The 12,152-nt window shown below is 46.5% G+C and overlaps 1 protein-coding gene across 2 annotated transcripts in view; it reads right to left on the reverse strand.

Moving 5' to 3' along the window:
- Positions 1-2,571: 2,571 nt before the first annotated feature.
- spred2a (sprouty related EVH1 domain containing 2a) overlaps positions 2,572-12,152 on the reverse strand; it is a 19,651-nt gene continuing 10,070 nt past the window's right edge. The window contains exons 4-7 of one of the 2 annotated variants that reach the window (XR_009676443.1): positions 11,901-11,965; positions 9,036-9,194; positions 6,967-7,944; positions 2,572-5,371 (exon numbers count right to left, since the gene is read on the reverse strand). Coding sequence is in view for 1 of the 2 variants with exons in the window: in XM_061063045.1 (XP_060919028.1) it covers positions 7,252-7,944; positions 9,036-9,194; positions 11,901-11,965 (917 nt within the window). In the remaining variant the exon portion in view is untranslated. Of the gene's footprint in view, positions 7,945-9,035; positions 9,195-11,900; positions 11,966-12,152 lie in introns of both variants that reach the window. The other variant, XM_061063045.1, reaches the window with a different exon arrangement.

A 12,152-nucleotide genomic window follows, 5' to 3' on the forward strand; every position in this document is an offset into this window, starting at 1 on the left:
TGTCTGTTCTACATGAGTATGGTTCTGTTTCAGGCTTCTGTCTGTTCATCATGAGTCTGGTTCTGCTCCAGGTTTCTGCCTGTTCAACATGAGTCTGGTTCTGTTCGAGGTTTCTGTCTGTTCATCATGAGTCTGGTTCTGCTCCAGGTTTCTGCCTGTTCAACATCAGTCTGGTTCTGTTCGAGGTTTCTGTCTGTCATCATGAGTATGGTTCTGCTCCAGGTTTCTGCCTGTTCATCATGAGTCTGGTTCTGTTCCAGGTTTCTGTCTGTTCTACATGAGTATGGTTCTGTTTCAGGCTTCTTTCTGTTCATCATGAGTCTGGTTCTGCTCCAGGTTTCTGCCTGTTCAACATGAGTCTGGTTCTGTTCGAGGTTTCTACCTGTTCATCATGAGTCTGGTTCTGATCCAGGTTTCTGCCTGTTCATCATGAGTCTGGTTCTGTTCGAGGTTTCTGCCTGTTCATCATGAGTCTGATTCTGATCCAGGTTTATGTCTGTTCATCATGAGTCTGGTTCTGATCCAGGTTTCTGTCTGGTCTAGATGAGTCTGGTTCTGTTCGAGGTTTCTGCCTGTTCAACATCAGTCTGGTTCTGGTCGAGGTTTCTGTCTGTTCATGAGTATGGTTCTGCTCCAGGTTTCTGCCTGTTCATCATGAGTCTGGTTCTGTTCGAGGTTTCTGTCTGTTCATCATGAGTCTGGTTCTGATTCAGGTTTCTGCCTGTTCAACATCAGTCTGGTTCTGTTCAAGGTTTCTGTCTGTCATCATGAGTATGGTTCTGCTCCAGGTTTCTGCCTGGTCTACATGAGTCTGGTTCTGATCGAGGTTTCTGCCTGTTCAACATCAGTCTGGTTCTGTTCGAGGTTTCTGCCCGTTCATCATGAGTCTAGTTCTGTTCGAGGTTTCTGCCTGTTCATCATGAGTCTGGTTCTGATCCAGGTTTCTGCCTGTTCATCATGAGTCTGGTTCTGATCCAGGTTTCTGTCTGGTCTACATGAGTCTGGTTCTGATCGAGGTTTCTGCCTTTTCAACATCAGTCTGGTTTTGTTCGAGGTTTCTGTCTGTCATCATGAGTATGGTTCTGCTCCAGGTTTCTGCCTGTTCATCATGAGTATGGTTCTGCTCCAGGTTTCTGCCTGTTCATCATGAGTCTGGTTCTGTTCGAGGTTTCTGCCTGTTCAACATCAGTCTGGTTCTGATCCAGGTTTCTGTCTGTTCATCATGAGTCTGGTTCTGTTCCAGGTTTCTGTCTGTTCTACATGAGTATGGTTCTGCTTCAGGTTTCTGTCTGTTCATCATGAGTCTGGTTCTGTTCGAGGTTTCTGCCTGTTCATCATGAGTCTGGTTCTGATCCAGGTTTCTGCCTGTTCATCATGAGTCTGGTTCCTATCCAGGTTTCTGTCTGTTCATCATGAGTCTGGTTCTGATCCAGGTTTCTGCCTGTTCTACATGAGTCTGGTTCTGTTCCAGGTTTCTGTCTGTTCATCAAGAGTCTGGTTCTGCTCCAGGTTTCTGTCTGTTCATCATGAGTCTGGTTCTGTTCGAGGTTTCTGTCTGTTCATCATGAGTATGGTTCTGCTCCAGGTTTCTGCCTGTTCATCATGAGTCTGGTTCTGATCCAGGTTTCTGTCTGTTCATCATTAGTCTGGTTCTACTCCAGGTTTCTGTCTGTTCTACATGAGTATGGTTCTGCTTCAGGTTTCTGTCTGTTCATCATGAGTCTGGTTCTGTTCGAGGTTTCTGCCTGTTCATCATGAGTCTGGTTCTGATCCAGGTTTCTGTCTGTTCAACATGAGTCTGGTTCTGTTCCAGGTTTCTGCCTGTTCATCATGAGTCTGGTTCTGATCTAGGTTTCTGCCTGTTCATCATGAGTCTGGTTCTGATCCAGGTTTCTGTCTGTTCATCATTAGTCTGGTTCTACTCCAGGTTTCTGTCTGTTCATCATTAGTCTGGTTCTACTCCAGGTTTCTGTCTGTTCATCATGAGTCTGGTTTTGCTCCAGGTTTCTGTCTGTTCATCATGAGTCTTGTTCTGATCCAGGTTTCTGACTGTTCTACATGAGTCTGGTTCTGTTCCAGGTTTCTGTTCAACATGAGTCTGGTTCTGTTCCAGGTTTCTATTCATCATGAGTCTGGTTCTGATCCAGGTTTCTGCCTGTTCATCATGAGTCTGGTTCTGCTCCAGGTTTCTGCCTGTTCATCATGAGTATGGTTCTGTTCCAGGTTTCTGCCTGTTTATGATGAGTCTGGTTCTGTTCGAGGTTTCTGCCTGTTCATCATGAGTCTGGTTCTGATCTAGGTTTCTGCCTGTTCTACATGAGTCTGGTTCTGTTCAAGGTTTCTGTCTGTTCATCAAGAGTCTGGTTCTGCTCTAGGTTTCTGTCCGTTCATCATGAGTCTGGTTCTGCTCCAGATTTCTGTCTGTTCAACATGAGTCTGGTTCTGTTCCAGGTTTCTGTTCAACATGAGTCTGGTTCTGTTCCAGGTTTCTATTCATCGTGAGTCTGGTTCTGATCCAGGTTTCTGCCTGTTCATCATGAGTCTGGTTCTGATCTAGGTTTGCCTGTTCAACATGAGTCTGGTTCTGATCCAGGTTTCTGCCTGTTCAACATGAGTCTGGTTCTGTTCGAGGTTTCTGTCTGTTCATCATGAGTATGGTTCTGCTCCAGGTTTCTGCCTGTTCATCATGAGTCTGGTTCTGTTCGAGGTTTCTGCCTGTTTATCATGAGTCTGGTTCTGTTCGAGGTTTCTGCCTGTTCATCATGAGTCTGGTTCTGATCTAGGTTTCTGCCTGTTCTACATGAGTCTGGTTCTGTTCCAGGTTTCTGTCTGTTCATCAAGAGTCTGGTTCTGCTCTAGGTTTCTGCCTGTTCTACATGAGTCTGGTTCTGTTCCAGGTTTCTGTTCAACATGAGTCTGGTTCTGCTCCAGATTTCTGTCTGTTCAACATGAGTCTGGTTCTGCTCCAGGTTTCTGCCTGTTCATCATGAGTCTGGTTCTGATCCAGGTTTCTGCCTGTTCATCATGAGTTTGGTTCTGCTCCAGATTTCTGTCTGTTCATCATTAGTCTGGTTCTACTCCAGGTTTCTGTCTGTTCATCATGAGTCTGGTTTTGCTCCAGGTTTCTGTCTGTTCATCATGAGTCTGGTTCTGATCCAGGTTTCTGACTGTTCTACATGAGTCTGGTTCTGTTCCAGGTTTCTATTCATCATGAGTCTGGTTCTGATCCAGGTTTCTGCCTGTTCATCATGAGTCTGGTTCTGCTCCAGGTTTCTGCCTGTTCATCATGAGTCTGGTTCTGTTCAAGGTTTCTGCCTGTTTATTGTGAGTCTGGTTCTGTTCGAGGTTTCTGCCTGTTCATCATGAGTCTGGTTCTGATCTAGGTTTCTGCCTGTTCTACATGAGTCTGGTTCTGTTCCAGGTTTCTGTCTGTTCATCAAGAGTCTGGTTCTGCTCTAGGTTTCTGTCTGTTCATCATGAGTCTGGTTCTGCTCCAGATTTCTGTCTGTTCAACATGAGTCTGGTTCTGATCCAGGTTTCTGCCTGTTCAACATGAGTCTGGTTCTGTTCGAGGTTTCTGTCTGTTCATCATGAGTATGGTTCTGTTCCAGGTTTCTGCCTGTTCATCATGAGTCTGGTTTTGCTCCAGGTTTCTGTCTGTTCATCATGAGTCTGGTTCTGATCCAGGTTTCTGACTGTTCTACCTGAGTCTGGTTCTGTTCCAGGTTTCTGTTCAACATGAGTCTGGTTCTGTTCCAGGTTTCTATTCATCATGAGTCTGGTTCTGATCCAGGTTTCTGCCTGTTCATCATAAGTCTGGTTCTGATCTAGGTTTGCCTGTTCAACATCAGTCTGGTTCTGATCCAGGTTTCTGCCTGTTCAACATGAGTCTGGTTCTGTTCGAGGTTTCTGTCTGTTAATCATGAGTATGGTTCTGCTCCAGGTTTCTGCCTGTTCATCATGAGTCTGGTTCTGTTCCAGGTTTCTGCCTGTTTATTATGAGTCTGGTTCTGTTCGAGGTTTCTGCCTGTTCATCATGAGTCTGGTTCTGATCTAGGTTTCTGCCTGTTCTACATGAGTCTGGTTCTGTTCCAGGTTTCTGTCTGTTCATCAAGAGTCTGGTTCTGCTCTAGGTTTCTGCCTGTTCTACATGAGTCTGGTTCTGTTCCAGGTTTCTGTTCAACATGAGTCTGGTTCTGCTCCAGGTTTCTGTCTGTTCAACATGAGTCTGGTTCTGCTCCAGGTTTCTGCCTGTTCATCATGAGTCTGGTTCTGATACAGGTTTCTGCCTGTTCATCATGAGTTTGGTTCTGCTCCAGATTTCTGTCTGTTCAACATAAGTCTAGTTCTGATCCAGGTTTCTGCCTGTTCATCATGAGTCTGGTTCTGTTCAAGATTTCTGCCTGATCAACATGAGTCTGGTTCTGTTCAAGGTTTCTGCCTGTTCAACATGAGTCTGGTTCTGTTCGAGGTTTCTGTCCGTTCATCATGAGTATGGTTCTGCTCCAGGTTTCTGCCTGTTCATCATGAGTCTGGTTCTGTTCGAGGTTTCTGCCTGTTCAACATCAGTCTCGTTCTGTTCGAGGTTTCTGTCCGTTCATCATGAGTCTGGTTCTGCTCCAGGTTTCTGCCTGTTCATCATGAGTCTGGTTCTGTTTGAGGTTTCTGCCAGTTCATCATGAGTCTGGTTCTGATCCAGGTTTCTGTCTGTTCATCATGAGTCTGGTTCTGATCCAGGTTTCTGCCTGTTCAACATGAGTCTGGTTCTGTTCCAGGTTTCTGCCTGTTCATCACGAGTCTGGTTCTGATCCAGGTTTCTGTCTGTTCATCAAGAGTCTGGTTCTGATCCAGGTTTCTGTCTGTTCTTCATGAGTCTGGTTCTGATCCAGGTTTCTGTCTGTTCTTCATGAGTCTGGTTCTGATCCAGGTTTCTGTCTGTTCATCATGAGGACTATTAGAGGATTAAAACTTAAGAATCTGAATCTTAAGAATCAGTTATTTATATTAGCTTTCTCCTTCCTGATATATTTTGTTCCTTTCGTCAAACAAACCTACAGAACAACAAACGAGCACAGACAGACCAGTGGGACCAGTTTACAGGACAGCAGGAGATGAAAGTTTTTTTTTTTAACTGCAAATGTTGGCGATTGATCTGCACAAAATTTGCGATTTAAATTCAACAAGATGAAACGCAGATTTGCAAATTCTCATTTTTGTGTGTTTCTGGACTTTTCAGAGCTGGGACTAGCCGTATTACTGGTCAGCCAAACTGGTGTATCCGTCCGGTTTGTTAGACAGACTTTACAAAGTAGCTTTCAGACCAGTGAAGTGCCTCTGCTGGACGCCAGGAAACCACAGCTGCACCGCCACACTGCAAAAAGAAATGTAGGAATTAAAAATAAAAGATAACATTTAGAAAAACTGAGAGAGGGGGAACAAATAATTATCCTTCATGATCGTAGTTTTATATGATGATTGTTACGGCTCGTTAACGTGCGTTAAGTATGGACTGAGTTAGCCTAGCTGAGCATAAAAACTAGACATATAGGGGAACAGCTAGCCTGGCGCTCTCCAAAGGTTTAAATGTACACAGTAGCCTAGCATGTTAGCACAACCGTCAAAAACAAATTGTTGCTTTATCATTCCTGTCTGTGCAGAATTAAATCTAACTACAACATCAGGGGTGGATCCAAGGGGGTTGCAGGGCCACACTTCAAGTCTGAATCCTTCAGTACGATTGGCTATTGCCTTGTCAGAGGTGGGGCTTATGTTGTAATCATCTCTTTGGGTTGTGAATAAAAAGCCCCAAAATAAATCTTAAAAACATTAAAATAACACCTCAAGTTTAGGTCTAGAAATGTCTGCCAATGCAGCAAGCACATTTTATTTAAGGGTGCACACACACTAGGCAGTCCGCACCATGACCAAGCATGTTTGACCCCCAAAGTCCAGTTTTTCTTTTGACTGGTGCGAGTGCTCCGTGCACTTCCTGGACGTCCTGAAACGGATGGAAGAGGTTTACTCCGGCACGGCTGCTCATGAGCGAGCACACACGAGATCCCAACGTGGACATGACATAAAACCTGATCGATGTGACCGCACCTCTCGACAATCATTTTGAACAACGACAGCGAATCGTCAACGTTGGTCCGATACAGAATTTAGTAATTACTCAAAATTTGGGTGGACGCGAGTATTCACAATCAGCTGGTTAAAACCCACAAGAACACGGACGCTCTTAGCTTAACCACGTGTTGCCTGATGACAACCGTGCTGAGGCCCGGTTAGTCCTGGAGCTGTGTAAGTACAGGGCAGCGGGGGAATGGGAAGGGGGGGGGGCAATCTACCTCAGTACGGTACGGGGCAATTGGGCCTAGTGTGAGTGCGCCCTCGATGTCTTGAAACGAGATGTACCAAAGACCCCAGACACACAAAGTTCATGCCCCCCCTGCAGAGTGACAGTCTTTTAAAACAGAACCAGGCTATCTGTTTCCATCTGCTTCCATTCTTTATGCTAAGCTAGGCTAACTGCTATCTGTTTCCATCTGCTTCCATTCTTTATGCTAAGCTAGGCTAACTGCTATCTGTTTCCATTCTTTATGCTAAGCTAGGCTAACTGCTATCTGTTTCCATCTGCTTTCATTATTTATGCTAAGCTAGGCTAACTGCTATCTGTTTCCATCTGCTTCCATTCTTTATGCTAAGCTAGGCTAACTATATCCACACTTTTACTTAACACACATGAAATTCATCTCCATCTCTTTGTCCTAACGTTATTTAAATTCGCTGGAGGTGCCATGAAAGTATTTCGCACGCTCTCGAATGTCTCGGTGGAGGTTAAATGTTTTCGCGGCGTGTTGGTGAGCTGCGGCTTCCAAACAAACATAAAAACATTCGTACGACAGAATGCTGAAAAGAAGACACATTCGAGCTTTTAAAACACATGAGTGTAAAAATATAAAGTACCTGTTCATATATTTATATTTATATTCATTTATATAGACTTCTATATAGAAATGAATATTCTTTGTTCGGTCTTTGTCACGATTTGAAATCCGTTCGCTTCCCAACGTCACAGAGACAAAAAAATAAAAACAACATCTGTTGAGACAAAGTTCTTCTTCTCCTCCTTTGAAAACCTCGGAGACGAGACAAACAACAACAACAACGAATAAATCACAGCGGCTCCGTCTCCCCGCCTCCTCCCATTAGTACTTTTTGTTATGCAAAGGGGGCGGGGCCTGCGATGGCTTATCCCACGGCTTTGTGTTTCCCGCCACAGCAGTGGCAGGCGACCCCGCAGCGGTAGCACGCCCTGAGGGGGGCGTAGCAGCACATGCAGGGCGCCAGCAGAGAGAGGCCCACCAACGCCGTCCAGCGTAGGCAGAAGCGCTCGTCGCTGGTGTCACAGGAGCACGGGTCCGAGTAATCTCCCTCCGGGTCCGACATGCAGTGATACAGCAGGCTGTCGGCGCACCACATGAAGCTGACCCGTCTGATGCAGGTCTGAATGGGGTCGGGCGCTTCCTGGCAGCGGCCCCGCCCGTTGTCCTCGTGGTTGAACATGTCCTGACAGTAAACGCAGCGCGAGCGCTCGCCGTCCTCCTTCCTCCTCTTCCCTTTGGGCTGCAGGGCTCGCGGCTGCACCGTCACCACCGCCCTGCGTCCGCCGCCCAGCTCCAGGCAGCCCGATTTACCGTCACAGACCCGCTGCACGTCACAGCTGAGAGGGTACGGGTAGGTGTAGTCATGTTTAGGCGGCTCGCTCTTGGCGAAGTGTACATAAGCGTCCAGGTTGTCGGGCTGCGTGAGTTTGTCTCGCGTAGAGTTGGCGTGGCGGTAATCCTCGTAGCCGGTGAGCCACGTCCGCTCTCGAGGATTGATGCGAACGATCTCCTCCTCCTCCAGCTGGAAGCTGACGTGACGAGGGAACATGTGCACCGCCTGCAGAGGAGACGGAAACAGACTTAAACACTTTGATCTCAGGAGACATGAGGTCAGCAGAGAAGAGGGAACAGCTGCTTTAACTTGCAAAGCCTTCTGGGTAATGAAAACGTTATGGTTATCGGATTCAAGCGGGTGAAAGATAAAAAAAAAACCATCATGCTTCTTCATCATGAAACAGTAAAAACATGTTTCTGTCAGTTGAGGATTTCAAAGGGGAAACTTTTCTTCCTTCTGCTGCAGCTGTTTGTGTTGCTGCTCTGTTTGTCCCTTCTCCCCCTCCGTAGCTCTTCAGGTAAACTTGATGGTAAACCAGGTGCAGCTTGATGCTTAAAAACCTCACACATATCGTATACAGAGAGCGGCCTCTCTGAGTTAGATCTGCAGTTTAGCACCTCTCTGATTTCCTCATTGTGTCTCTGATTAATGACTCCTTCTGTATTTCTAATAATTCATCTGATAGTTTGAAGTGTTTTAGGGTCGTAACTGGGGCCTGGGATTTATTGGGAAGAGAAAAATGCGATACCAATAAATTGGCTGATAACTTTCTTAAAGCTATTTTATTGTATTTATAATGAAGATAAGATGGTCACTCAGCTGGAAAGTAACTGAGCGTGTACGTGCATCACCGCTCGGCACTCTGCTATCGGACGATATTATCGGCTGGCCGACAAATCCTCACAGATGGACTGCGATGTATATCTTAGTTTGTTACTTTGATGCTAAGGCATACTGGAAAATGCAATTAACTGGCTAACAGAATTAGACAAATCTCAACACTCGTCAATAAACGACTCTGGGTGACCTGAAAATAGTTTTTCTCCTGCGTTGACACAGGTCAAAGGTCAATATTTCAATCATGATGTGGATTTACTTAATACACCGTTATGTCCACTTTGTAAAACAAGCTAACGAGCTCTGCTGGTTGACGAGAGCGAGTCGCCTCCTTCCTTGTTCATCGTCCGTCCAAGCGAGCGACAGAGAGGAAATGAGAAACGGGGCATCGGGGTAAAAATCTAATATATGATTCTGTGGTAACAACGCTGAGAAAATGAAGTTTAGTGGGCCTCTCTCTGCTGGCGCTGACTCACCTGGTCCAGGAAGAAGTGCTCCGAGGGCCTGTGGTGATGCTCGTAGAAATGTCCCAGGATGCAGTGGTGCCGACGGGCCTCGCAGAAGTGGGGCGGGGCCAGCGAGTGCATCGTCGGCTCTCTCTTCTGGGACGAGTTGGACGAGCTGTCGGTGGCCGTCTGCAGGAAAAGAGAGCAGACAGTTAGAGCAAAGGGTCGTCATGAGGCGTCATGACACCAGCAGCTGATGTCATCAACCAACAAGCCTCCCCTGTCCCCAGGAAGTGCACGGACCGCTGAAGCCAATTTTAAATGGTGGCCAAACTTGGTATTGCAGCGTCATGTGATGCCGCTGGCCCTTTTTAAAATCATTAGTTCCTTAAAAATGTAAAATGCATGTCATAGAGAGAATCACTCCCATGATTCCCCGCCAGCCTCAACGTCATATTTTTTTTGATTGTTTTGTTTGAGAGCCCCCTGGTGGTGGGATTTACATACTGTGTGTGAAAGTCCAACCTGTGTCTGCCTGCACCTGTAGAGTTTAAAACAAACATTAAGAAAATCTCGTATTACGACTCGTCCCTGCGTCTGTCAGCTCGCGTATGAAGTCTTTGAAACCAGCCGAGCTCCACCAGACTTCTTTGCACAATTAGACAAGAATTCTTCTCCAGAGACCTCCAGAGCCCGAGCTGTGTGGCGGGAAACATTTCTTAACTTGTTGTGTTTTGTTTTTTTATTGGGTCTGTGCTAAATGAGTCCCAGCCCGGCCCGCGGCCCTGAGAGCGCTCAGCCCAGCCTGTAGTGTTACGTCATCCTCGTGGTCGACACAAGCCGCAGCTTTCATGTGGTTCCCTGTGATCACACAAGAAGACTTCAGTGAACACCACAGAACAGAGGAACCGGCAGAACGCCACAGCCAAACCAAGACGCTGCTTTTCACTCAGTCCTGGATACTTTTCTGTACACATCCAACAAGAAGAAGGAACTTTTTTTAGGTTCAGTTTGTAGTGTTGAGATTCTACCTTTGACAGGTTGTATTATTCTGCTAAAGCTTAGTCTCTGTCGAGTTAATACAGACACAGAGAGACAGATTATAAATCTGATATTTACATGAAAACAGTGCATCACATCAGGAGACATTTGTTGTTGAGCTACATCCTCATCGTCCTCCGAGATGCTGTAGACTCGTCCACTTCCCCCTCTGTAAGGAGTCAGACTTCCTCCCCTCGATCCGCCCCCGGATTTAAACCCTGAACGAGGCCAGCTATGTAAACAGGCAGCTCAGTGACAGATCACTGACAGCTCGGACTCTCCTCTACAGAACCGGACATCCTGAGGGAACCGTACACCCTCTTTACTTTGAAGACGCTGAAAAGACGGAAAGACTAGAGCAGGACCGGGTCCACCTCATCGGACTGAGGAGGGAGGTGGAGACGATAAAGAGACTTTGATTTAAGCTGGTCGGTTTTGAAATCCTTCCACAGTCAAGCTGGCGGTTTTTCCTCAGATTCCAATCTTGATGCTAAGCTACGCTAACCCCAACCTGACTCCGACGCTCCAGCACAAAGACCCGGGACGGATTTCCATCTTCTGTCATGTCTAAGTCCAAGATATAAACGGACGTTATTCAGAGGATGATTTAGCTGAAAGTGCCTCAAACCTGCATTCTCTCTTATGACCAGCAGGGGGCGACTCCACTGTTCACAAAAACAGTCACAATCGTTGAAAATTGTGAAATGATTCCCTCAGTAAACATAGGACTGGACGCTTGTTTGGACAGTTCAACAGAATGTTTAACCTGAAATTTCTGCACAGACTGTGAGTGACCCGTTCCGTCAGCGCCGCGCACAACGCCGTCGTCACGATCAAGCAGCACCACTTCTAACGGAGCACGCTGCAAGCACGCGTCGAGCTGAACAGAACTGATCGACACCAAAGATATCGAAAAACTGAGATTGCTTCTTTAAAGTTCTCATGACAGCAGTGAGAGAGGGAACAACAACTTGTGTTTGTGTGTGTTTGGCTCCAGTACCGCTGACAAACCCCAAACAGGACGGCGACGTTCGTCTGGTCCGAAACATCCTGTTTGAAACCCCCCAGAGCCCATCACACACACACACACACACACGCACACACACACACACACACACACACACACACACACACACACACACACACACACACACACTGACTGCTCCTGACACAGCGAGTCAACACTGCAAATAAAAAGAGAGGTCCTGTCTGAAGCCAAAATAACAAAACGGCGCCTCCCTGCTCCTTCCGCTCGAAACAGAAATCCTCGTCATCCATCGTGGAAACTTAAAACGGAAACACAGACGTGTACGTTCACTAAAGCCGTTATCACATCTACACTCCTGAAAATATCTAGATCATTTCAGGAGGAAAGCTAATGAGAATATGTGTCTTTGTATCAACGCTAAAGAGTGGAGAAGAACATCCTGGAGAACAGGAAACATGCAGCAGCAGGTTGATTAGAGCACGGAGATGGTAGAGGTGGCGTGCAGACAGTCTATGGTCGTGCAGCGATCACAGGGAATAAAGGTCACCACCCTCTCCCACTGGCTCCTCCCACTGGCTCCAGGTGAATTCTCCTGATTATATCCTGCTGTGTTCTCACATCAGATCACTCTGACTTTCTGCAGAATAAATACGAGGAGGCTGAAGAGAGAAACATCCAGATGTTTGTGATCACATGACGCTCAGCAGGTGTGAAAGCAGCTTTAACAGACTTACAAACAGAGGAATCATGATTCTGATGAATGAAGTCTGTGTTGACCCTCCCCTCATTCAGAGAGTTTACGATATCCCCCCTATGAATGAACACTACAGAGAGACAGACCGTGGATATTTCCATCAGTTTCTCACCGTGAAGACGTCGTCATCGCCAAGCTCCGCCTCGTTCTGCAGCGTGGATGAGGATGTGGTCGACCCTGCAGAACGTACCAGATGTTAGGACAAACACTCAGATCACAGAGTCTGACGCTCTGCAAGGAACAAGCGACGTGGCGAAATGCTTCATCGTAGTTTGTACGAATAAAATGTAAGTAACGAAACACGGAAGCAACTTTACAAAGTCATGTTTCAAAGAGTAACGATTTACAAAGACAAGTATGAAGC

This window comes from Labrus mixtus, chromosome 2, assembly GCF_963584025.1.
Source record: "Labrus mixtus chromosome 2, fLabMix1.1, whole genome shotgun sequence".
NCBI classification, from domain to species: domain Eukaryota; kingdom Metazoa; phylum Chordata; class Actinopteri; order Labriformes; family Labridae; genus Labrus; species Labrus mixtus.